This window comes from Haliotis rufescens, unplaced genomic scaffold (genome assembly GCF_023055435.1).
Source record: "Haliotis rufescens isolate VD_foot unplaced genomic scaffold, xgHalRufe1.0.p SCAF_3, whole genome shotgun sequence".
NCBI lineage: Eukaryota > Metazoa > Mollusca > Gastropoda > Lepetellida > Haliotidae > Haliotis > Haliotis rufescens.
Genome location: NW_025964001.1, coordinates 12,177,916 through 12,205,778, shown reverse-complemented (window position 1 = coordinate 12,205,778; position 27,863 = coordinate 12,177,916). Strand labels below are relative to the sequence as shown.

The 27,863-nt window shown below is 39.0% G+C and overlaps 1 protein-coding gene across 1 annotated transcript; it reads left to right on the top strand.

Annotated features, from left to right (window-relative positions):
* The first annotated feature begins 4 nt into the window (after positions 1-4).
* Positions 5-27,863, top strand: LOC124134786. Its single transcript, XM_046499822.2, has 7 exons — positions 5-401; positions 20,926-21,024; positions 21,802-21,957; positions 22,344-22,480; positions 23,607-23,745; positions 24,036-24,165; positions 24,877-27,863. The coding sequence occupies exons 1-7, from the start codon at positions 45-47 to the stop codon at positions 24,966-24,968; spliced, it is 1,110 nt and encodes a 369-aa protein (XP_046355778.2). The 5' UTR covers positions 5-44; the 3' UTR covers positions 24,969-27,863.

Sequence of the window (27,863 nt, the reverse complement as noted above, 5' to 3'; positions counted from 1 at the left end):
GAGTTACTTCCTCTTTGATATCGAGCAGCTGAGACGACGAGACGATGGCAGCGAGAAAACGTGCGACCGCTAACCCAGTTGAATCAAAACCTGCTTCTACAAAAGAAGTGACAGAAGATGTCATTAAGACTGACAATGACATGTCATTTCAAGAGAAAATAGAGTATATAGATCAGGAAATTCGCAAGCTTCACGTCTTCTGTGTCAACTCTGGCTACAGCTCATCTCAGATTGAGAGATTTGTCGACCCCTTCACTCAGTCGATAAAATCCGTGAACAGGGAACGATGGACACGACGAGCGATACGTCTTGCAATCTTCGTCGTTGTTGCTGCTGCCTTGTTCTATATCGACCCAGTCTACAAGCTGATGTGTGTTGTTGGAAAGAAAAGCGCAATCTCTGTAAGTATCAACAATAACATGTTTAGGTCTAACCATGCTAGCCAGGAGCTCACTGTCAGATAAATTGATAAACACAATTATAACGATGTTGATGAAGCTTTAGAGCCATATCAAGATTTATTACTCTTAGTTTAGAAATAACCAAGTTAATAAAAATGTTTTGCGTATAACGGCAAATATCACTTCAAGCGCACCCAGGGTATTGTTTACATCATTGTTGACATCTTTTGAATCTTATTGTGACGTAAGATCGGAATGATGTCTCACTAGAAATGATGTCATACCTGCAGATTGTTCGAATCTTTCGGGAATTGTGGTTTACAAAAGACGGTGGTCATGATCAATGCACTTTTCTAAGGGGAAGCTCAAAGGATTAAGAGATAATCGGCAATTATTACATTCACATGTGTGTCATACGATAACTGGTATAATGATCAATAACTATGCTTAATTTTGATATATTATTTTCATAATTAACACCAGTAGAGACGTTTTTGTGCTACATGCAGACATCCATGGTCCCCTGACTGGCAGTCATGCCTACGTGTGACCCCCTCTCAGGTGGTCCCTTGTACACGTAACAGGGACCCGTCCTGCGTACACTTGGTGGAATTAACTCATCTTGTCTATGAATAGTGTGCATGTTACAAAGTCCTAATATGCGTACTCGTCCTATAAAATCATGATGGTGCTATATGTTGCATCAGACAGTAGCCAGCATGTCCAATATGCAATCCCTTGGCCTTCAGTTATATGTCTAGGGCACTAATTGCACTGTTAGTCATGTTTATGGTGATCAGTTAGTGAGTAAGGCAATGGTCTAATGTATCATTATCAGTTGCCCTATGCTTAAAGGGACAGTACATCAACGGGGCTGTGTGATTTTTAAATCATGCATGAAATTATTTACGAGTGTGATGTTACATGCCCGATTCAATTCTCAAACCAAAACAATAGAGCTTCGCACAGCGAAGCTGACAATGAATATGCTGCACAGAGTAAACTGGCTTCGGTCATGTTTTCTATTAAAGGCAAATTGAAGAGAAAGCTCATATGAGTTACAAAATACAGATTTCCAGCTTGATTACATTAGATTTAAGCCAGTGTGCATCAAAGCCTAGATTACAACATGAATATGACTCGGTCGTGTGAAGCTGATCACTCGTGTTCCTTGCGTCCAGGCTAATAACTGTGTCACATCATACACAGACTATTCATGTGTTTTTCATGTTTCATTTAGGACGAGTCGATACATTTAGATACACATATGTCATGAAATGTTTAACTTTCATTGAGAAAGTATCCTAAAACGAGAAAAAATATTGCCATTTTTATTTATCCTCCACTTGATGTCATCGAAGCCTTACAAGCTGATGATATGGTCACATGATAAGCCTATTCCCGCGGGTGTGGTCGCTGGATGAGAAATGTTCTCTTGTGGATTAAGGTGAGCGGAGCCAATTAAGCTCGGGTGTTATCGGCTATTATTTACAAACAAAGGTTCAGAACAGTAGACGTACTGTCCCTTAAAGTAATGAGAGAGGGTGATGTATGCATGATCTGTAAATGTTGGCATATTGTATGAATATGGAAAATATTTACCTCATTCAGGACCATGATGACCCACCTTTGTTATGTTAGGGTATTTTAATAATATTTATTATGATATGATATCGATTTGAAGGTGAGCTACATGGTCTCCAACATAAACAGTACCAATAGTCACACAAAAGTAGATTTAGAAATTAGGGTTTGAGAATGATGATGTAGGCAGTTATTTATTGCTGACTCACCTTTCAGGGTAGACAAGTCTTCCATTGTCAACATGGCTTTGTGTAAATTGACTCAGCTGTTTGAACAGCAGAGGGCCGGTACAGTAGCAGTATTTGATGATGAGCATGTTGATACGATACAATGACTATTTTTTAGCCGACTCTGTTTTACAATTAGGTGAAATGAAAAAAAAAATTGAGGTTTTATCTATGCTGTTCATAAGTAATGGTAAATAATATGTACAAAAAGCTTTATTCTAACAACAACAAAAAAATTATCTTGTTGCCATGTTAACATTTTTAAGAGCTTTTTTTCCCCATACATTTGTAATCCGGGCCCCTTAAATCTTTGACTTTGACCTTGGGATCTGACAACCTGGACCCCTGATAAAATATGTCTTCTTTTCGTGGGGTTTAATCATTCAATTATGTGAATTTGTTTTCAAATGTCCATTTGTCAATGAAGTACTTAAGATGTTTAAAACCTGCATCAATACATACCAGATATGTGGAACGCTGTGAGGATTCAGGTTATATTTGACATTGGTTTGTTTTAGCTTTTCTATGTTCATGATGTTAAAACATATGGATGAAAGTTACCATGGTTATGGGATCCTTGACAGAATGCTAATCTTAAACCTTGACCCCTGAAACCTGTAAGAATAAAATACTACAGCATAAAAACATGTTAATTCATGCTTTTTCAAATATTGTACACTGTAAGAAACAATAAACATGCAGCATTTTGTACAACGGTCATTTCGTAATGTACTGCATTGAGACTTAATAATTATGATACAATTACAACATTAATTTATCTGATAGTTCTTCGGCATGTTCAGGACGCATGCACCAAGGTTTTGTTAAACTCATAAAAAAATTGAAGTTACGATAAATCAAGTACCATATTTGCAAATTGTTAAAATTTAGAACTACAATATAGTGCAAATGATATAAAATGTCTGAAAGCAAGCTATTTACCAGTCTAAAAAAATATGTCTACAACAATGGCATAAATATGAAATAATCAAATATACTTTTGATTAGTCGTGATATGAAACAGATATGGCAAACAAACTCATAAAACATATAAATGGTTGTATACCACGTAGTAGTCTGTCTTACAGACCCTGATACAAATATATATCAAATACAGCCCATGCAAGTCTATAATGTTTGGCAAGTCTAGATCACTGCAGTATCTGAAAATGAAGAGAGTCACTGGGCTCCTTTTTATTATATTTTTATTATGATAACTGAACAACTGTTTTTTTATATACGATATGTTCATTTCAGAGACTAGATGTTAGTCTAACCACGTAGAAGCAATATGCAAGTGTTTTTTAACAAATTATAAGCTTCCCTGTTTGTAAGGAAACTGGAGAGATATCCTAGTGAGTGATCAATGGTGATGAGGAAGTTAAAGTGTGTGGCAGTGTGTATTTTCCTGGTTTTACACCTGTAGTGGGCATCACTGTACAAGGATTACATGGATTATTGACTCAGGTGGGGTGTTCCTGGGCAAATCCTTTACCCTTATATTTTTTTAAGTTGGTTAGTGAGACTTAACTGCAAAAAAAAGAAAATGGAATTGGAAAAGAAAATATGATGACTACTTTTTACCCGACTCTGTTTTACAATTAGGTGAAATGAAAAAAACCCTTGAGGTTTTATCAATGCTGTTCATAAGAAATGGTAAATAATATGTATGAAAACCTTTATTCTAACAAACAAAATTAAAAAATATCTTTTGATATGTTGCCATGTTAATAGTTTTGAAAGATTTTTTTTCCCATTCATTTGTAATCCAAGGCCCCTTAAATCTTTGACTTTGACCTTGGGATCTGACAACCTGGGCCCCTAACTTTATACTAAATTTGACCACTGTGAAACATGTAAAAAAAAGTTTGTTAGTAAGGCCTTAAAACAAACTGGTGCGTTTCCATTACCAGACCAACCCTAATTTCTTTTCAGTGGTATTTTTTTCTATTTGTGACAAAGAGTACACATTCTTTAGAAGTCAATCTACCCTATTTTATAAATATATAATCGAAATCACTACATTATTTTTATTATGCCTCAATGTGAATTCATCACTTTATTCTATAAACATAATAAACCACATGATAAACATGATATGTGGTTTCCAAAATCCAAAAAAGTTTCTCCTTTGGCATCTGACTTGGTGAAATACCCAGGACACTTATTACAGTGATTACAGTATAACAATGTACTCACTGCATGATAAGTGTGACAGTCTACTAAACATGAACATATTTGATAAATAAAAAACCCTGATAAAAAAATGTTGTTCTTTTGTATTGTGAACAGTCACAGACGTAACGTGTACGCGTGACGGCTCAGCCGTCTCTTGTACGCGAGACGGTGCGGTCCGCAGTACTCAGTGAAGCGCTTGATACTAATTAATTCAATCACCGTGGCTGTGCTGTCACCCGCGACCTCCGCGAAAGTAATTAAAGCGCTATGTAAAATCACCCACTGCCGAGAGGGACCACAACAATCCACCTAAGGTCGTGACTGGCGGGTCGCGTGTGCATCGGGGCATCCGCCTTCCTATTTTCACATACCCTATTTTCGAACAGTTAAAACATGTCAACATGTCATTCTGGACTGGATACACTTGAAAGTGTACACGTCGAAGCTAGCGACCAATTATCGCCATTTTTCATGTTATTTCTGGCATATTCCGTGTATACTCTGACCTCGTGGTACCGCGGCATTCATCGTATCGCGGCATTTGTGATTTCCGGTCGCTCACGCGGGACACGCCTTTTAGCGGATGTCTGTTATGACAATCAGTAACCAGGAAGTGCTCGCTCCGTAAACAATTTCAATTTCCTCGGAATGTTCCGTCTGCTGCAAGTTAGGGGTCATTATCGCATTGATACTTACTTCTGGTATCTTTTATTTTTTTATTATTGCCTTACCCCCATCTATTATATGGTCTCTGCCCCCATCTGTCAATGGACAGCGATATGACCGGCAGTTTCCCAAATAAACTTTCTCTCTCGAGCTGAACTAGCTCATCTACATATTCATGGCGACTAATAAGGTAACGGAAGTTACGTAGCCCGCACATTTTCCCGCGCTGTGGTCAGGATATATTAGGAGATAATTAGGGCCAAAATTTCATACTTAGCAGTACTTTCTTCACTAGTAGCCAAATCATAAATACATACTTTTGGCATAACAGGAGTGAATAATCATAAATGTTAGTGAGTGCCATTTGTTCCGTTTATGACAAGTACTGCGAAACCCGAGGCTGCAGGCTACAAAGTTGAATGTACCAATAACTTTAATTTTTGTGAAACTGTGAGCATATGCGCTTTCTTGAATAAGATTCAGTTGATTTCGGTTATAGCGTTACAATGTCTGTCTGTGCTACGATAGGGAACAGTGGAAACTTTACCGGTGACTTATTGTACCAGCTCTCGCAATCGCCTTACAGCACGTGATCACGCCCACAGTTCCAGTTTACAAATGACATTTTGGGGATATTTCAGTTTTCGCGCTCAATATTATTTTAATTCACCAAAATTAATAAGAAATGCTATTATCAATTTGTTCTTTGCAAACTGACAATATTCCCCAAATTCGATCTTGCTTATCCCTATGTGTACCTCAAATAGATTTCAGAATTGTATTTTGAGGAAGATAGGATATTGAAGATATTGAGCAAGGTGAATATTGCGGGTTTTGAAAAAATATTTCCGCACAAGAGTCCTTTTGATCATTGTTTTCGGATAAATATTTCTCCCCTGTTATGAAAACTAAGACTCTCAAAACTAAAATGAGATGCAACCACGTGCGCGCTATAACGGTTAGCGATAATTGTTCCTCGGCGATATAACAAGAAAAACTATCAAAATGTCCGATCACGTGATATACAATTTAGCCTTTTGTGGCAGTGGAGAAACGCTTAGTCATCATGATAAATCCACCTGATTGCGGTTCGCTCTATTCTTGCTGCGCCAAACGACACCTATCTGAGCAGCAGCCACATTGACGTGTTTTTGTTGTCGATTAGTGTATACACGATCATTATCATATTATGCGCAGTATCCTATATTTTCTGTTCTGCTTGGCATTGTTTTATATGCAGATATTAAAAATACCGCATGTATTTTCTCGTAAATTATAGGCCGGAAATAGCAATCAGCTCACATCTACCTGTTCGTCAGCGGTGTTTCTGGAAATAAATCCGTTCACTGATGCACGATTCGTATATCTGAAAAGTATTGAATGGAATATTCAATCGTGTAATAACAGGATTTCCGGTGTTATGCTAATTTGCATCTTGTGATTACGCGATCTAATTGAAGAGGAGCCGGCGAGACGACTGATCCGCGTTTTGTTGTCCTCATAATAAAGTGATGAGAATAGAATAGAATACTACAATGATGAAAGCGCTTATAACGAAATAACGGGTATAGAGAGAACCCGTGTGTATTGTCAACGACAATGTTTACGATAGCGAACGGTTAATACCTGAGCTTGGCTGCTCACGTGTCAACAGTCAGCCTATCAAAATGCGCGTTGTTAAACGACAATATACAACTGAAGGCAATTGGTGCTGGTACCGTGTTCTCAAATTACAGCTTCAATTGCACAAGGACAGTGACAGTGATTAACTATAGCACAGTATTTGCTGCAAGAACTTTGATAGTAGGCTCGTTAAAAACAAAGAAGGTGCTAACAGTATAAAATATATTTCGTTTGTAAAAGTCTGGAGGATTACTATTTATACGTATCCCCTCGAGAGACCCGAAAGTTACCTATATACGATTCCCGCACCAATTGATGCCCCCTCCCATATAATTTTTTAACTGGTGGTGTAATGACAGCAGACGAAATTGAATTATGTTCTTGTATGAACACAATTGAAAACAGGCAATGATAATGTATAGCATTTCGTATTTAATCCCGTATTATCAGTAACATGACAATGTCTGAAATAATATAAATATAGACGAGTGCATATTTTAACACGATACAGTTGTATATTGATCGATCAGAAGGGGATTAGCCAGTGTGAGCCAGTCGGTGGTCAGACTATGCCCACAACTAAGCGGTTTTAATCACCTGCATCACATGTAGGTCCGTGCTGTTTCATATTGAATATATGTTGTTACCGTTTAGCAATTGCTATTTTATGAACAAATATCCATGCACGACGTAGTGGTTGATGTCATGTAAACTAATGCAACTGTTCAACAATTGTTAATTCATTCGTCATATTTAGATTTGTCAAGCGTGAGCATAACCGTTTATTCATCCACACTAGACTAAAGTTATGGATCAGCTGACGAAAAGGTTTTCGTCCTTAGTTCAATATGTGCATTCTTTCCGTGGACCTACTGGATGGGGATCCGAAGTTTTTCCAGTCACTACACACGCGTCGGTGTGTCCTGTAGTGGTATTTTCCACAATTTATGGGTAAGTAAGGAACTGTAGCAGCGTACTAGTTCAATTTCTATTCCGCTACCAAACTTTATTTTAAAAGCGCATGCGTGTAACCACAAACGTTAGACGGATGACGTGTTATGCTACAACAAATATACTACTGATAATAGTTGATGTCATTGATTCGACGGGATTTGGGAATATAACATATGCCGAAACAACTCGACTTACCCTAATGGTTACTCGACAGTTCTGAGGCTTGCGAAGTAAAGATGAAACCCACACTTGTGGAACATGCAACCGTTCAAAGATATCATAAATTTTCATAAATGGTCTACAAACAGCTATACACACAGCATTCGATGTATTCGAAATAACTGAAAAACAGGTATTCATCAATTGGATGAAATCGACATGTCTTTTTTATTCTGCAGATATCATGCTTTCCGGGTATAACCACCAATCGCCTTGCCGTTGAACATGATGAAGATTCACCAAGAACCAGGCAACCAATTCGACACCTCAGCCATCAACTGCTGCTACCAGATGGACAATGTGTGGGTAGGGTCCCAAAGACCTGGCGTCATCACGTCAGCGATGAATGATGGATCTCTGCAGAACGCTACCCCGTTCTTTCACGATAGATATAGTGCAGTAAATTCACCACGACAGTGGTCCAAAGTTAATCCCTTTTAAGTCTCCAACAGGCACACGCTTGATCAAAAACCGAAAACTGGCAGGATTCCAGAAGATGACTTGTACTGTTGAGACAGACACACATGTATATTATCATGATTTTTTTGTCATTGTATAGTTTTATGAATAAATAAGTCTTGGGAACAGTTGTGTCAATTACTATCCTCTGATAATCCCATTATGAAAGAACACGTAACCGGTGCTTATGCAGATTAGTTAACCTCAATAAGTGTCAATTCCAATCCAAGTTGAATCACTATACTCGCACCAATCGGCAGCATATCAGGGACGTGTATACTGATTTCGCTTAGCAACTCGAATCACACATGTGGGTAGGCTGTGTCAGCCATATCCAAAGGAAGCCAACGAAATTTATACAAGCACGGTTTCTGCGAAGTCTTTGATAGGCATATATAATGGTTTACATCGCTTTAGCATAAATGACCTAATAAAGTATAAATAAATCAATCTCTGGTGGGGAGGGGGTTGGGGGGGTACAAACCCACAAGCAAATCCAATTTTATATTTACTTTACCGCATCTATGGGGTATGGTGTGAATAATGAAAAAAAATATATATTTGGAATTGTATATTGTATTTGGAAATATACATTGTGAGCGCGCACACGGCCAGTCCTTCAGGGCCATGTATAGGTACGGGGAGGGACCTGTAGGATTTATGACCACCTCAAATTGCACTGAATATACAGGCAGTCTCGGCAATTAGGTAAAACACGTGCGATGCAGTAGTATATTCTATATAGTAGTGTATTCTGCGTGCGCGATAGGCCGTTTGGACCAGATTATATTATTTCCTGTCCACCTGTGCTCGGGTATATTTTGTGTATAAAGAAAGTTCATCGTGTCATACATGTTCCAAGACATCATCTCACAAATTAATGTATATTCTGTCCTAAATATTGATCTGACAGTCATTAAAAGTGCCGATACGTCGAACCTTCGCGAGGCAAGATTTACAAACAATTGCCGATAACCCCCGAGCTCACTCGGCCATGCTCGCCTTATTTTCACCCCCCACTGCGGTTGTGCAGGGTATCACGTGATCGAACCTTTCTCTTGTTAGAAAACTAACGCACCTATTCTGAAATAAGAGTGAGCGAGTTAATTGTTAACGTCGAATCGGTATTATTTCAGCCATATGGCGACGAGACCAAGTTAATATGTTTACATTTTGAACAGAGGTGCCTAATGCATGCCTTTCGGACCGTTTCAAATATTCTTTTACATAATCATATAGAGATGCTAATTAAACTGCGACAGTGAGGTGCATGACAAACACCATGCAAAATGACGCCAATTATTCGTTAGTTTTGATGTTAAATTGTTCGATAACAAGTATTACAACAGTCAATAACTACGTATGTTTGTTTTTATGGACATCTGTAATCTATGGATGTTGACCAGGCAGTCACGCCTACAAGTGACTCTCTCTCAGGCCGTGTTTCACTGCTTGTTCGGAGAGCCGTCTCTCGTACGCGTAACGGGGCTGTGGGACGACTTGTTTAGCAATTGCGAGCAGTTTAAGGAAAGTAGATATGTTTCAACGCGCTGGCACATAGGTGTGCGTTCGTGTGCCTGAATAAGTATTTATATGTTGTTTCACTACGACGAATAAGCTTTAAGAAAATACTGAAATTATGTATCTGAAAAATATGCACATAGGAGAAAATCGCTGTCCAAATCGACAAATTTGGCTCCAATTCCTACATTTCTCTCCAAATTTGACTCCTTTAATTTATTTTTCTACTTTGTATATCGTTCGATAACAAGCATCTAACAGTCAGCTACGTATATTTGTTTATATAATCACATAGGAAGTGTGTAGAAACGGTTTTTTGGTGTCACATGCAGACATCTGTAATCCTTCGACGGGCAGTCACGCCTACAAGTGACTCTCTCTCAGGCCGTGTTTCACTGCTTGTTCGGAGAGCCGTCTCTCGTACGCGTAACGGGGCTGTGGGAAGACTTGTTTAGCAACTGCGAGCAGTTTGAGGAAAGTAAATATGTTTCAACGCGCTGGCACATAGGTGTGCGTTGGTGTGCGTGAAATAATTTATATATGTTGTTATACTACGACGAATAAGCTTTAAGAAAATACTGAAATTATGTATCTGAAAATTATGCACATAGGAGAAAATCGCTGTCCAAAATCGACAAATTTGGCTCCAATTTCGTACATTTCTCTCCAAATTTGACCCCTTTAATTTATTTTTCTACTTTGTATATCGTTCGATAACAAGCATCTAACAGTCAACTACGTATATTTGTTTATATAATCACATAGGAAGTGTGTAGAGACGTTTTTTTGGTGTCACATGCAGACATCTGCAATCCTTCGACAGGCAGTCACGCCTACAAGTGACTCTCTCTCAGGCCGTGTTTCACTGCTTGTTCGGAGAGCCGTCTCTCGTACGCGTAACGGGGCTGTGGGACGACTTGTTTAGCAATTGCGAGCAGTTTAAGGAAAGTAGATATGTTTCAACGCGCTGGCACATAGGTGTGCGTTCGTGTGCCTGAATAAGTATTTATATGTTGTTACACTACGACGAATAAGCTTTAAGAAAATACTGAAATTATGTATCTGAAAAATATGCACATAGGAGAAAATCGCTGTCCAAAATCGACAAATTTGGCTCCAATTTCGTACATATCTCTCCAAATTTGACCCCTTTAATTTATTTTTCTACTTTGTATATCGTTCGATAACAAGCATCTATAACAGTCAACTACGTATATTTGTTTATATAATCACATAGGAAGTGTGTAGAGACGTTTTTTTGGTGTCACATGCAGACATCTGCAATCCTTCGACAGGCAGTCACGCCTACAAGTGACTCTCTCTCAGGCCGTGTTTCACTGCTTGTTCGGAGAGCCGTCTCTCGTACGCGTAACGGGGCTGTGGGACGACTTGTTTAGCAACTGCGAGCAGTTTGAGGAAAGTAGATATGTTTCAACGCGCTGGCACATAGGTGTGCGTTGGTGTGCGTGAAATAATTTATATATGTTGTTATACTACGACGAATAAGCTTTAAGAAAATACTGAAATTATGTTTCTGAAAAATATGCACATAGATGAAAATCGCTGTCCAAAATCGGCAAATTTGACTCTTTTAATTTCAATATGTTATGTGCATTACTCATTTTTTCACAGAAATACTTTGTTTTCCAACAATTTTACTTCCACCTAAAAATATATTACCCACTGCAAAATTGTTTTTCTAATACGTGATCAAAATACATTTCCTCCTTGTTCTAACCACGAAACTACGCGCTAAATAAATATCGTGCATATTACACGCATCATTCTGATTCAGACACATTTAGTGTAACAAGACGGATGTTCCGATTGAACATTTTAGTCAGGCATCGGTTACCTCCCTTTATCGGCTTGTCGACCAGTCACTTGTACGCGAGACGGTTCGCGCAGTTTCGAAGAAAGTAAACATGTTTCAACGCGATGGAAAATGGGTGTGCGTTGGTGTGCGTGAAATAATTTATATATTTTGTAACTCTACGATGAATAAGCTTTTAGAAAATACTACGTGTTAGTTTCTGAAAAATATGTACATAGGAGAAAATCGCTGTCAAAAACAGAACATTTTGCTCGATTTTTACGCATTTTTCTCCCAATTTGACCGTGTATTATTTTTCTTATGACATTTTTTTCATGTCATTCGATAACTAGTAGGATAATCAATAACTGTACTTAATTTTGTTTTATTATTTTCACAAATAACGCTTGTAGAGACATTTTTGTGCAACAGGCAGAAATCCATGGTCCACTGACAGACCGTCACGCATACGCGTGACCCCTCTCAGGGGGTCACTTGTACGCGAGACGGGAGAGCCGTCTCGCGTACACGTTACGTCCTCTACTGGTGAATGTTAAGTTGAGTCAATAATCTTAGGTACTGATGCTGAGAGAAATTGTTGGTTGGGTAGCCTAGTGGTTACAGCACATGCCATCAAACAGTTTGCATCTTCCCCGGGCAAGGGCGTTAACTGACTATAAAGTCCAGTTTCCACCCTTGCCGAACTAGGCAGGAATTGTGGAGTTATATTTTGGCTGGACTAACGAATCTATGCACTGTCCAATCAAAATTCCGGCCTAGTTTGGCAAGGATGGAAACTGGAATTTAACAGTCAGTTAACTCCCTTGCCTTGGGTAGATGTTATACAACAAGATGATAAAACACATAAAGACTTGTTAGTCCAGCCAAAATATAACTCCATAATTCCAGCCTAGTTTGGCAAGGGTGGAAGCTGGACTTTAACAGTCAGTTAACTCCCTTGCCTCAGGAAGATGTGGTTGGTGGAGTAGCCTAGTGGTTACAGCACTAGCCATCATCTAGTTTGATTCCCTACAAGTCTATACTTGTTTTCTCCCTCAGTACCAGATATTGCTTAAAGTTGGGTAAAAATCCACACTCTAAAGTTTTCATCTCTGCAGAATTAACAACAATCTGAAGAACTGATATGATCTAAAATTTATTGGATAATTTCTTCTTGGAGAATCTTTTGACCATGGAACAATTTAAATTGAACTCAATTCCAGCCCATCACCATGTGAACATGTTGAACAAAGGTCACTGATGAACTAAACAGAATTTACTGCTTCGTTATTGTTCATCTGGCAGATTTGATCACTCTTCATTACCGACAGGTTTAATATGGGGCTACCAAGGGATGGTCCTTTATCCGTGTGCTAGGTTTATGACTTCAAAAGTACAAAAAATGAAAACTTGCTGTAGAGCAATATATATAATTGGCTTGAATATTGATGGGCCAATTGACCCTTGAGACTTGACCTGCCAAAATGATGGGTCAGGTTCAGACAAAGGAATCAGAAACGACAGGGCCAGTGAGGGGGCCATTTTCTTCAGATATGGAGGGTCATTTCTTTTGTTTTTCAGGGGTCATTGACATGGGCCCCCCTGGCAACTTGTAGTACTGTTATGAACTAATATACACAACACACCACCAACATAAGCATGACAGGGAATGTGTAACTTATGCATGGTAAAGCTGCCAAATATACAGGATTACCATGGTATACATCACTTAACATAAAATTGTTCTTTTGGATCATCATGATGATCATGATGATTTAGGAATTGACTTCAACATTTTGTGTTTATCATGTTTTTGAAGGTATAAATGTTAAGAGTGGTGTATACCTCCATAAACTCCAAAACATATTGAGGTTTACTCTTATAATAAAAACGTCAGCAATAATAACGTCACAGGTATTCAGCAACCCGTGTTTGCCGTAAAGGGCGACAATGCTTGTCATAAGAGGTGACTAAGGGGATCGGGTGGTCAGGCTGGCTGACATGGTTGATGCATGTCATCGATCCCAATTGCATTGATCGATGCTCATGATATCAATCACTGGATTGTCTAGATCAGACTTGATTATTTACAGACCGCTGTCATATAGCTGGAATATTGCTGAGTGTGGCGGTAAACAACAAATAAACAAACAACACAAAATCAGTGACTTTGATTAACACAAAATTGCAAGCACGAGCCCCACCCTCTCTTTTTGTCAGGAAACAGAAGTCAGCTTGTGGGTGTGACCTAATTATTCAAAGTTTATGGACAGATAAATGCAAAAACAATTACTTGGCAATCAAATGCCATGAATTCACTTGCAATATGTTTAAAAAATTGAAATCAATTATGACATTATTTCATTCTATTATGTCATCTGGTTATTTGTTGATTGTAACTAGAAACTAATGAAACTGAATTATTATGTTACTAACCGTTTTTACCATGTTAACCGTACACTAGCCCCCTAAATATTGACAGTACTGGTGACACCCCCCTGTGTTGCCCCTCACAGTGGCAGTGCCAGTTTCATGCTTGAGTGACCTTCAGGAGATAACACTGATCAATATGGACACAAGGGCTGCTCCCTTTTCCGGAATCAGGATCAATAAAGATTGTAATCAGGTTTATGAATATTTCGGTATTCAGTTAATCCGGTTTCAACGATTCATTTATCCCACCCATATAACTACCGTATTCGACGTAATAAGCGCCCAGGGCACTCTCAAAATTAGAAATAGGGGGCTGTTATTAGAATATTATTTTGGTGAAAAGAAACAGTTGAAAGATAAATTTCGTGGTTTATGCTGACAGCCTGAAGTGTTTATGTACGACAGATATATTTTTCCAGAATTTGATTGCCCATAATTAAGGGTGCATATAACACACGAGTGCGTATTATACACGAATAAATCGGTCTTGTGTACATTGATCAATCGGAAGGGGTGCTAATTGGGATTGTTTACTAGCCAATATATTAGCAAATATCGCCGTGGGCGCTTATTAGAGCGGGGCGCTTATTAAGTCGAATACGGTACTCAACAACTACTTGTTCAATGCCGTTGCGACACGTGTCAACCTATTTTGACATTAGTGCTGTGAGAATGCTGCAACAGATTGTTGTTTTTTAAATCAATACTCACATAAACAGATACAGTTCCAGAAATAGAACTGTGATGAGTTTGAGTAGCTGTGATTGCAATGTGAATATTGCAATATGCATGACATTAACTTTTATGATTATGTGACCTAATTCGCCCTTCAAGGACAAGTGGCTGGGTTTATCAGAAAGTGTCTTTGCAATATACAGTTTTAAATTGTCTGATCTGCTGATAGTCTTGCTTGACAATGGTATAAGGATCTATACCAAAACGTCACTTTTCACAGTATTAAAGAAGTTGTTATCCATAAAATTGTGTCTACCCTGCAGTATACAGTTTTGTTGTTTTATTTCTTGGTTTATGGATTCGCCGTCCCTAAATTGCAATAATGTGGAGTACGGTGAAATTTATGAGGACATGGTATTACTTTCCTCATTAGTCTGCTAATGCATTTCACTAAAGGGAAGACCTGTGAAGATCTGGGGTAGAATAGGTCTTCCGCAACCCATGCTTGCTGTAAAAAGCAACTATCCTTGTCATAAGAGGCTACTAACAGGATCGGGAGGTCAGGCTCGCTGACTTGGTTGATGCATGTCATCATATCCCAATTGCCCGGTTCGATCCAGCACTTGATTATTTACAGACATTGCTGAGTGCGACGATAAACACCAACAACGTCCAGACTCGATTTTTTACAGACCACCGTCAAATAGCTGGAATATTGCTGTGTTCAGCGTTAAACAACAACAGTATAGGGAAATAATAGTGTTGTGGGCAAAGGTCATGTTTGAGGCCTGTAACATCAATAATATAAGAGAGAGTATGTCTGTAATAGTTGCCACAGCTGCTTTGGGTTCCGGAAGGTTGGCTTTAATAATTATAAAAGTGTTTATATTGTTAGCCTACCGACTGTCAGTGCCTATACTGTTTTATGCCTATTTTTTCCCACCAGTGTCCCTGTGTAGTCAAGCAAAAATGTGTGAACCAAAAACACTTATTATAAAAATCATAATAAAGCAATTAATTGATAAAGGGTATTGTTATTGAGCACGTTGAGCTTACGATGACATTCATGATCAAACATGTCCATTATGCATGGGAAGTAAAAGGTATTATCATGATTATAGAGTCATTTCAACTTGCTCAACATTTTTGTTCACTTTAATTACACATGACGGTTTATATCGTTTTGGTAGTGTACTCTGTGATCCTGTGACAAGTTTGCATTTCCTTGTGTCTGCTTTACCCCTGCACGTCTCATCCTATCATTATCAATACTATCAAGATTGAGTTTTCTTGCTGATCTAACCTCTGAAACAACCCTAACTGTTCATGAAGAATTGGAGAAAACACGCTTACGAGGTTTTGGTAGACAGAGCATGCCCTGGGGAGAGGGAAAAACCAAGGGGGCGAAGCCCTCGCGGTTTTTCCCGACCCCCAGGGCATGCTCTGTCTACCAAAACCGAGGGAAAGTGTTTTTCCATACTTATAAACCGAAAAAAGAAACTTAAAACAACATTTATCAACATTTTTATGTTTCGAACATACTTTCCATGAACCTTAGGAAATGCGTGTAAAATATCTGTTGCTGGCGTACAGTTCTTGAAAAGGACATTCTAAAAACCAGTGAGTCTTATCAACACCTTTGTAGCCTCGTGGTACACTCACTGGGCTACAGATATGAAGGTTGCGAGTTCGATCCTCAGGAATATAAAGAAAACATTTGTCATTTGATTTTACATTTCATTACATGTTACAATCTGAACGGAAGTTATATTAATAAAATACCCATGACATTTTATAAAATCCTTGGGATATTATAGCAAATATGACTTGAATATCCTATAAAATCCCTGGGATATTATATACCGGTAAAATCCCAGGGACATTACAACATCCCTGTTTATGAGATTTAACCCGACTGGAAAGCAAAACCTCACAATAGGTTTTAATGCCTATAGAAAGAAGTCTCTTACTTAATAGGGATCCCAATGAATAGGTTTATAATACAGGTAGCAGCATGCTGTCACCATGCATTCTACCAGTGGATGGGTTGGGGCTGGAAACATTACATTCAAAGGAGCAGTTATTAATACTAATTACATTAATTACCATCAGCATGCCCCGTAATACTTTATATCACATTTAATTAGCCTGATTAGATTGTTCGAGGAATAATTTATACATTAAAATTTGTTTCCAAATATATTACTGAAAAGAAATTAGGGACCATACAATTTGTTGTTGATGTCCAATTTTTAACGTTTATGCATCGCTTTGATATTCAATTTCAAGGTTTAATCATTATTAAACCACACAAATGGCCCTATTTTTCAAATAGATATACAGTCCAGGGCTTCATTAGCCTTGATTAGTAGCATCCAACATGGCGGATAGCAGTCCGGTATAATGCATGTGTACCGTAATCTTTTATTAGCAATAATGCAGACACACTGATCATGCTGATTAAACACAATTTCCCATTCCTGCAAAACAGAATTTACAATCTATAAACATATCAAGGCTGTACACCTCATCTTTCATTTTCTAATGCAGTAAATGACATATTCTGTTATGTACCAATGAATATAACAGTAGTAATACATACCCCTGAATATACCGTATTTGACGTAATAAGCGCCCAGGGCGCTCTCAAAATTAGAAATAGGGGGCTCTTATTAGAATATTATTTTGGTGGAAAAAAACAGAGTTGAAAGATAAATTCTGTGGTTTATGCTGACAGCCTGAAATGTTTACAGTCTGTTTGACTCCAAATGAGAACGATGATTTGCAAAATAACTCGAAATCCAGAAAAGTGTATGAAACATAAATACGGTACTTGACCATGAATACCCTGTACCCAACAAAATCTGAATTTTGTTTATTTTAACATGTTTAAGACCCATGACGGATGAACATAATGAAGTTCTTTAAGAAACTATCATGTAATTTTGTATAGAAATGTGTACATGACACGTAGGGGGGACAAACCGTGGAAGGCACAGCGCAAGCACGCATGCACTGCACGTTCTGTGGTAGGGGAAATGACAGAGCGTTAGAGGGGCCGTCTCAATCTGACTCGCTCATGCCATAGATCTCGTCGTTGGAACAACTGGTGCCTGAACCGACTGCCACTATTATAGGTTGGCCTGTTGCTGGCCATAGTCCATCTCGTGACCAATAACGTGGCTCTATCTCGTCAACGACTGTGGCCACACAACGCCTCCATGTTTCTACTGTTACCCGACCAAGGGATTCCTTTACGAGTTGTTCAACGCCTCGTAATTTGAACGTTGTGTTCGATCGTCCAACGTCACCCTTGACGATGCCCCATACCAACTCGATTGGATTCAGGTCGCAGTGATAAGGTGGCAGTTGTAAGACAGCGTGACCCTGACCCTTGATGTAACTGTCAACTTTATACACAGGGTCAGGTTTCATAGTTTTGATGATTTCATAGAGCTGTGGTTTCGTCGCTCGAGAAGGAAAGGTAATGTCCCTCCGTTGCAGCCAAGTAACCATGTCTCCTTTACGGTTATTAGAGGTTGGAGTCTTGCTTTCTGGATCCTGCACACTATGACACCGTGCATTGTCCTTGACAATGAGAGACTTGGTAGGCAAAGCAGGGACTAATTTATCTTTCACCCACTCCAGAAATACATTGGCGTTCATTTCTGTGTGGTAGTCCCTGTTGTCTTTGGCCTTGGCTCTAAAGACGAGGTCACAGTCTGGGAGAAAACCCTTACTAGCAGAACCAGCATGGAGAACTATGAGTCTTTCACCCTTTCCCATTGGTAACTTTCTACCAGACTCCTTACAGTCACCACTGGGTACCCACTGACTGCTGGCTGTGTGTGACGCATTCACCCATGTCTCATCTAAGAAGACGGGCTAATATCCTTCTTCAAGTTTCTGCTTGATGGTACGAAGGTAATGATTTCGGAGACGAACAATGTCAGACCGTTCACACAACACAGCCCTATTTTCTCCAGTTATCTTTTTGTATTTGTAACCAAATGTATGCAACAGCTGCCATAGTTTGTACTTCTGTAACACATAAATCAGGGTCAGTTTCAAGGTGTTTCTTCAAAATTCTTAGGGACAGGTACTTATTTTCTGAGTGCAGTTTAACAATTGCACGTCTGACTTGATCCCTCTGAAAACTGTCTAATTTATCAACCTTGCGTGGCTTTGACATGTTCCCTACCTCCTTGGCCTGACTATTTGTATCTCGTCGACTAACAACATTTTTTAGTTTCTGAGGGGACATACCAAGAGCTTTTGAAGCTCGTTTCAAGAATTTATTAATTGCATAAAAAGGCTTTGCTCTTGCTGCTTCACTTCTAAAGAAATCATATACATTCAACATCAACTGTTTAACATCTGCTGAGTAGCGCATCTTGTCATTGAATGAACACGGTCACTGTGTAGCACGTGCAGACCGTGCTTGCGCTGTTCCTTCCACGGTTTGTCCCCCTACGTGTTATGTACACATTTCTATACAAAATTACATGATAGTTTCTTAAAGAACTTCATCCGTCATGGGTCTTAAAATAAACAAAATTCAGATTTTGTTGGGTACAGGGTATTCATTGTCAAGTACCGTATTGATGTTTCATACACTTTTCTGGATTTCGAGTTATTTTGCAATTCATTGTTCTCATTTGGAGTCAAACGGACTGTATGTACGACGGATATATTTTTCCAGAATTTCATTGCCCATAATTGAGGGTGCATATAACACACGAGTGTGTATTATATGCGAATAAATAAGTATTTGTACATTGATCAATCGGAAGGGGTGCTAATTGGGATTGTTCACTAGTCAATATGTTAGCAATTATCGCCGTGGGCGCTTATTAGAGCGGGGCGCTTATTACGTCGAATACGGTAACAGTAGTAATACAATGGATATTGATCTTTGGGTAAGATCATTGACTTTGCCATGTGGTATTGATGTGCCCAACAACTACGTGCAGTCCAACACTGTGTCATGTTTGTAGCTCACCTTGCCTGAGCTTCCTGCATATGGTTAGTGTGTCTTACCTTAGTTAGACAGGGATATCTTCGGGAATCTTCTGAGACATATTATCTATGGGTACAAATTAATAATTTTAACAAGGGTGTCATAATTATGTTTGTATTTTTAAGAAAAGTTAAAAAATATTCATTACCAGTCAGATGAACATTTGAAATGTTACTATTTGATCATAAAGTTTACAATTTTGGTACATCTTGGAATAGGATTGTTTCATTAACCATGTTAACAGGGGATGTCGTGCAAGCAAGCCTATTAGCATGATTAGTTACCTTGTAAACAGATTTGGTTTGGTGATTTATATATTGTAAACTATTCATGGAGTTATCACAATGAGGCTCATGAGGTATGCACCATGTGTTATGGTGCCTGTTTCCTGAAATATGGGGGGATGGGTGGCCCAGTTGTTAGGCACTGCAATTCGCTGTGGAAAGGTGCTTCTTGTTGGCCCGCCAGAAAACTATGATCGAGGTCGCAAATCCCGATTCACTTTGAGTATGTTTCTAGGTTTGTCAACACCATACCATGCTCGTGAGTTTCACCAAACTGATAAATGTCTGAGACCTGAATCACTCAGGGCTTTCCTTCCACATTAAGCTGACATGCCGTGATATAACTAGAATACTATTCAAAGTGGTGTTAAACCCAACTCACTCACTCACTCACTCACTCACTCACTCACTCACTCACTCTTTAAAGATAACGTTGTCAGGGTTACCATGGTTATTTCTATGAAGAAAGAAATACACATCAAAGATGTGAAATGGATTTATTGAATGATATTTATTACGTCGTGTTATGATCTAACAAATAGTTGAATATTAAAAGATGTTTATGTTTTGATAAAATTCATGTCTTAGCCTAGGTGGCAAACAAGAGAGTTCAATAACACTGTATGTCAGAACTACTTTCAATCTATCTCAATGACACTGTCACTCATGAAAATCTCAAAAGTCAAATATCCCCCATATACATATAGCATTACAGTTGGAATCATCATCTATATCCTTTGTGTTATTCTGGCCTATCGAGATATGTGTTGTATTGTGACCAGTGTATCAGGAAACGTATCATACTGGACCTTCCTTATTGTTGCACCCTTAATCAGCGTTACTCTTCAAAGTGTATTGTGTCCTGCAGGTGTTGCCAGTGTGGGACTGGACCAAGATCTACCACTCGTCCTGTCTTGTGGACAACCCTCTCTACACCGGTGGGCAGCTCACGTCGGAGGATTGTGAGGTGAGGACTGCTTGGGAGAGTTAATATTGCTCACAATTTTATTATCACAGCATTACTCGTATTGATACTCCAGGGAGATTCCAGGGAAGACGAGGTCCCCAGTATCCTCTGCTTGTCATCAGTTACTGGATGGCCTGGTCCACACTCAATTATTCAGATTTACACACTGCATTGATGATGTTGGAATATTGTTGTCTGTGGTTAAAGCATACCTTGTCATGCCAAAGGCCTGGGTTTGATTCCCAAATAGGTATAATGTGAGAAGCCAATTTCTGGTTTCCCCTGCTGTTATGTCGCTTGAATATCACTAAGGGCAGCAAGACATCACTCACTCACTCACTCACTCACTCACTCACTCACTCACTCACTCACTCACTCATGTTGATTATTGGAGCCGTCTGATGAATCCATTGTTAATAATCTTCAAAAAAAAAACATTTGCAGATGGTTCATTTTTGGGAAACACTATTTATATAGGCAATACACCATTCATGCCATACCATCATTTATTAATCCAGACAATTTAGTGTTTATCATTAGTGCTGTCCATATGAGCAGACTTTGAGTTTTTATATACAGGACAAAAACAGTTAGGGATCGTGAATATTTTGGGGAATATTTTTTATAGTGGATGCAGATGGAGCATACAATTTCTTAAAAATATCCCGATATATTCATGACCCCTAACTTTTTTGTTCCGAATATATCCTGAGTACTCAGTGACTTACATTTGGCAGGTGGTAGATGTGGATACATGTTTTCTTCTTGTAATGGCAGATGTGCGAGAGTCTGACTGGCATTGAACGAGTGTCGAGTTTGGAGAAGGAAGATATACTAGACCTGTACTTGAAAAGGGATCACCCGGTCATTGTCGAGGACGGGACCAGGGGATGGCTTACTCCAGACGAATACAGCATTGCCAAGATAGCTGAGGTGAGTTGACTGGTCAGTGAATCAGGAATACCCTGAAGTGAGTTCTTTGCATCAGGAGAATGTTCAGGATATAATTAAGTCAAATTTTATAATCTACTCATAACTCATGGGGGACATCGGACCCCGATGTTGTCAGAGTGTTTGGAATTTCTGGCTATCTACTTGATTTATCTGCTTGCACACCTTCTTGAGCATTTATGATGAAAAATAAAGATTTTCCAATGTTTATTCCAGCTGTTACAAGTGTGTGAACAATAACGAACACAAAAGGTGGGGATCGTGAATATTTTTGGGAATTTTGTTTGTAATGAAGACTGAGCACACTCTTTCATAAATATCCCCAAAATATTCATGGTCCTGAAATTGTTTTTGATTCTTGTACACAGGCATACCAGTTGAGCAGTGTGTTGAGAGAGCATAGCAGCTGTGGCTTCAGCAGCAATCTCCGCCAACAGTACAAGGAGCACCGCAAGCTCCTCAACAAGGCAGCCAAAGGGGAAGTCAGCAACTACTTCGCACACTGGTAGGTGGAATGACTTAGTGAGTGAGTTGGGTTTAACGCCGCTTTTAACAGTATTCCAGTTATATCACGGCGTGTCAGCTTAATGTGGGAGGAAAGCCCGAAGTGACGCAGGTCTCAGACATTTACCACTTCGGTGAAACCCACGAGCACGAGTATGGTGCTGACAAACCTAGAAACATAATCGGGGCGAACCGGAATTTGAACCCACAATCATAGGTTTCTGGCGTGCCCAAGGGACGCAACTCTGCACAGCGAATCGCGGCGCCTTAGACGACTGGGCCACTGGTAGGTGGAATCACTCTACCTGTACTCAGTTCACAATTTGGATTTCTGTTAAACATTTCTGCTGGTCATGTTTTGTGTTCACTGCCAACTCAAACTGTTTGAAGCAGTGCAGTTGAGATATGTGATATGTTTATGATCCAGTTATATGTTTCAAGTTTAAGGTTATACAAGCTGATTCAGGTTAGAGGCTGAATGCCAATTTGCATCTCTGGATATGTGTGGATGTGTGGTATATTTTGATGTTTAACGCCATACTCTGCATTAATGTCACCTATAATGGCAGTCTGTATATAATCAAGTCTGGTCTAGACAATCAGTGATTGACATCATGATCATGATCATCTATGCAACTGGGATACAATGACATGCATCAAGCAAGTCAGCGAGCCTGACCACCTGAGAGTGTTAGTCGCCCCTTACAGCAAGCATAGTTGTCTTTTATGGAAAGCATATATTGCTGAAGACCTATTCTACCTCCGATCTTCAGGGGTCGTTGCCCTGATGGACAGTTGACTCACCATTTGCATGTAACATTAGTTATACTGGTTCTTTCTAGTAGCCTCTCTACAGAACCTGAAACAAATATGTCCAAAAAAGCCAATGCAGGATTATAATATTTGGTATATCTAGATTAATGCAGTTTCTGAAAATGAAGAGAGTCTCTGGGCTCCTTTTTATTATATTTTATTAAGATGTTTTACAACTGTTATTCTGTCAAATGTTCAAAAACTAGATGTTCTGTGGGTTTGTAGTCAAGACTATTCACATATATGTGTATGGATTTGGTGTACTGTTGCTATTTGTGTGTTTTCTCCGCCTCATCGATATATTTATGATTCAGGGAGAACTGTTTCCCGGATGCTGCCAAGGCGTTCCGATATCTCTACAAGCGGCCCTACTTCCTGCCTCCTACAGTGGAGATTGGCATCAACAACCATGTTTTCATAGCTTCCAATTATACAGGGAAAGTCCCCAAACGAGTAAGCATCTCATTCTTTTAGGATCATCACAACAGAGTTTTGTGTTTGTCTTACTATGGCATGCGATACATCAAATTACATTATTTACATCTTACTCTGAAAAACTTTGTGTCCTTGAAGCAGAATAAAAGTAGTTCCGGCATCAAGTGTTATTTCACTGAAGTGAACTCTCAGTTATATTTTTCCAGTTTAAATACAGTATTTCATTACTAAATACATATTTAAACACACCATTCCGCTACCCCAGATATATATTGAATAACCCCCCTCCCACTGCTGTTGTTGTACAGATAGATATGTCGCAGTCGATGTTGGTGTTGGCGCAGGTGAAGGGGACGATGCAGGTGACGGTGCGGCCACGGGATCCCTGCAACACTGTCTGTGAGAGCATGACAGAGACACTAAAAGAGGGAGAGATATGTAAGTCGTGGTGTGCTTGATGGCAACCTGATCGAAGGTGTTGTAACGTGACGTACAGTTTGCAAGAACCGTACCAGAACCAACAGGTCATGGGTTCAAGCCCCTTATTTCCCTTGATTACCATCCTTGGTCTGATGGCACCATACCGGAACATATGTTTTTCACCAAAGTGATAAACATCTACAATTATCTCAATTTAGACTTGGGCGGTCGGGTAGCTCATCACGCCAAAGACCAGGGTTCGATTCCCGACATGGGTACAATGTGTGAAGCCCATTTCTGGTGTCCCATGCAGTGATATTAGTGGAATATTGCTAAAAGTGGCGTTAAACCATACTCACTCACTCACTCATTTTAGACTTTCTTCCCCCCACCGCTAGGATTCTGGGTTAGATCTGTGTTTGTTTTAAAAGGCGAGCACATTATTCAGGTGGTCAGACTCGGTGACTTGGTTGATAGCGTGTCACCTTACCCCGGGTGGCATGGGTTGTTGCTCACAATATCAATCACTGGATTGTCTGAACCAGACTTGATTATTTACTGTGTGGTGTTTAACAAAGTTTTCCCTCCACATTGATTTGACACACCATGAAGTAACTGAGTCACCACTATAAAGAGTTGACATTGTTGAACGAAGCATGGCAGCAATTACCATGGTGACAGCTGTGCTCATGATCATAACAATGTCACAACTTATGTTTTATGTTCCAGTCGTGGCGACAGACTTGCTGTGGTCGTTAGAGTACATTCCATATGCAAAGGATGAGAGCATATCAATCGGCCTCGGAGGTTCATTCGACTAGAACTGTGCTGCCGCAACTCCTTGATCTTCCAACCAAATAGCTTGCTAGGTGTTGTTGCTCTCTGATGTTAAGTTTAGTGCTCAAATGTTCAATATTTACATCATGCTTCAGTGTGTGCTAGTTCCAGGGTATTCAGTGAGAATGTGGCCTGTTTTTGGTATTGTATTTACTGCCAGATAACTTCTAAAAACAGACAATTAGGAATAAACGGATACCGGTAGGTAGTGGGGCTGGGATGGGTAACACGAGTACTCGGGTCAGGTGGGTACTGAGTAGGACCCGGGTACCCACTACCCATACCCGTGGTTAGTCACATGATAATATTGTTGAATGCAAAAATTATCTAGAACTCTATGTTGACACGACAAGTGACAAATGTTCAAATTTCTTTCTGACTATGCACACATTCCTTCTGACTTTATATGTTTGCATAAAGATAAAGCTTCAGTCAACTTCAGCTTATGCATGACCAGATAGGTTTATACAAACTTCAAACTTTTCCCAATCAGACATTTTGTACCTAAATTTGGGACCTACAGCGGGTACCCGTGTAGGGTCGGGTAATGGAGGGATGGGTACCCGGGTAGTAAATTGGGACTCGTCCCAGCCCTAATAAGTAGATACATGATTGTGTCTATCAACCACTGCATACTTGTGAAGTCACACATTTCAGTGACTGCAGCTGTTGGTCATTATTCAGCTTCTGTAGGTTGGCAGCTGTAGGCTAGTATGCTACTTCAGTTGGTTTACCATGGTAGCATGATTACAAATTTACATTACTGAACAAAACAATATCTTTCCCCATTCTACATTGAAGTCACATGCACCTGTGACACTTAACGTCATACAAGCTGTGCAAGCGCCTCAAACATTCCACTGTGTTTATTATATACTATTTTGTTTTGTCAATATATGATTGAGATTTTTCATTGAGATTTCAACAATTGTTTTTCTTCCAAGGTCCATTCATTTTTATGATTTGGTTATTTGTTAGCTTTGTTTTTTTCCTTGATATTAGAAAAACATTAAACATACCACGATATGTTTGGGCATCCAGATTGAATTTTCCTTCTTAGGGCTGTAATGATTCAAGTATTAGTTGTGACATGATAAGTATGAGTATAAGTATTTTAAGACATAATTTTGATATGATGAGTATCTTTATAGTTAGGTCTCAGTGTAAACTCAAGTAAACCATGCACAGATTCAGAGGGAGTGTGTACCCTGCTTTCATTATGACAAATAAAAAACAAAACTAAATCGTTTGGTGGCATGATTTCAAGAAGAATTACAATTAATTGACTAAGTTTTGGCAAACAACATCATATTGTTTTCCGTCAAATTGTATTTCAAGTGCACCCCCAAAAAGTTGTATGTGTGCTTGTAAACATAAGTGCTTCAACATACATTCATAAAATAGTATTCAAAAATTCTGTTTCATGCCAGATGTCAGATCCTCTTTCCACTTTTCTCATTACATGACGTCATGGTGTGGTTACTGTGTCACAACACAAGTATCAGCATGTCCCAATACTTCCTTGAATCATGGCAGCAAACATGTGGCGACAGATTGGTGACAAACTCCAGCTCTTCTCATGGGCTATGTAACCTGTATCTGCTGGTTGTCGCAGCCACTGATAGGATTAGGCGTTGAGGAAATTGTGGCCTGATCTTTATTAGAATCTGTCCGTAACTCTATTTCCTGTTTCATCATGTAAACATGATGAAGGGGAAGTTGTGTTGTGCTTGTACTTGTCATCTTCCATAGGCAAGGAAGTTAACTGACTTTAAAAGTCCAGTTTTAAGTATAGTATATAACAAACTTCTCAGTTTTGTTTGAAAATCTAAAACCTTGCTCAAGTTTTAACATTTTAAACCAAAACTGAGGAGGCGTGTTTTATCCAACTTATAAACCATCTAAATGCAAGTAATATTAGAACAAACACTTGCAGCATGGACCAGCTGGAGTCATGACATGTAAAACTGAACAAGTTTTCATCCCCTGCCCCAGTGGGTCAGTAGGAAAACAGTGAGTTACAAAACTTTGCAGTTGCAGGTTCGATTCATGTCATGGCATTTTCACGTAAAAAACATTGTGACTTTAAACCAATCAGAAATGAATATTGTGTTTATATCAAGAGGCCAGTTTATGAAAAGTCAATTGTAAAACCTAGGTATTACAATTGAAATGTAAAACTTCAAAGCAGGTTCAGAAGTGATCTATTTAAAACCCAGGTTTGGAAGAGAACCGCTTCAAAACCTGGGTTTGATAGATGAGCTGGTTACTAGGTTTTCCCGAGGTTGTCAGGAACCCAATGCAATATAGGGTAATGTGGTGATAGGTTTATAAAGTCAGTTAACTCCCTTGCCTCGGGAAGATGGTACTTGTTGACAGTTTATGTAAATGTAGCATTGCACAATTTCCAGGATAAAATTTCACTGATGAAATTTATTTTAAGATAATTATATGTACTGAAATTTGTGTATGTTTTACAAATGTTTTGAATGGGTTAAGACAAGGATTTTCATGACGTGGTTAATACTTTTATGGATAGTTTTATAGATCACCTTGACCACATTTCCATTCAAACACAATGCAGGAGTCCTGAATCTCTGGTTTACACAAATATTTATCATGTATTTATGTGAACATTGTGTTGATTTTGTTGATTGTGTTGATTTGAAGTTATTTTCCTTGTCCTGTTTGTTAATTTGAGGAAATCCATTTTTTTCAATCGCTTATTTTACTGTTTTTGTGCACTTATCTGTACAAATGACTTGACTTTTATTTACCGGAAAGTATCTGCACAATTGAAATTGATCATTGTCAGTAGGTGTCAATAAAGCATGCTTAGTTTAAGAACCAATAAAATATGTGTGTTGTTTCCTACAACA

What these genes read in the sequence shown, in the direction of transcription:
- LOC124134786 (XM_046499822.2), top strand. Translation starts at nt 45, where the DNA reads ATGGCAGCGAGAAAACGTGCGACCGCTAACCCAGTTGAATCAAAACCT. An exon ending in GCATTGCCAAGATAGCTGAG is followed by an intron (nt 21,958 to 22,343) that starts GTGAGTTGACTG and finishes TCTTGTACACAG; the next exon opens with GCATACCAGTTGAGCAGTGT. An exon ending in CAGGGAAAGTCCCCAAACGA is followed by an intron (nt 23,746 to 24,035) that starts GTAAGCATCTCA and finishes GTTGTTGTACAG; the next exon opens with ATAGATATGTCGCAGTCGAT.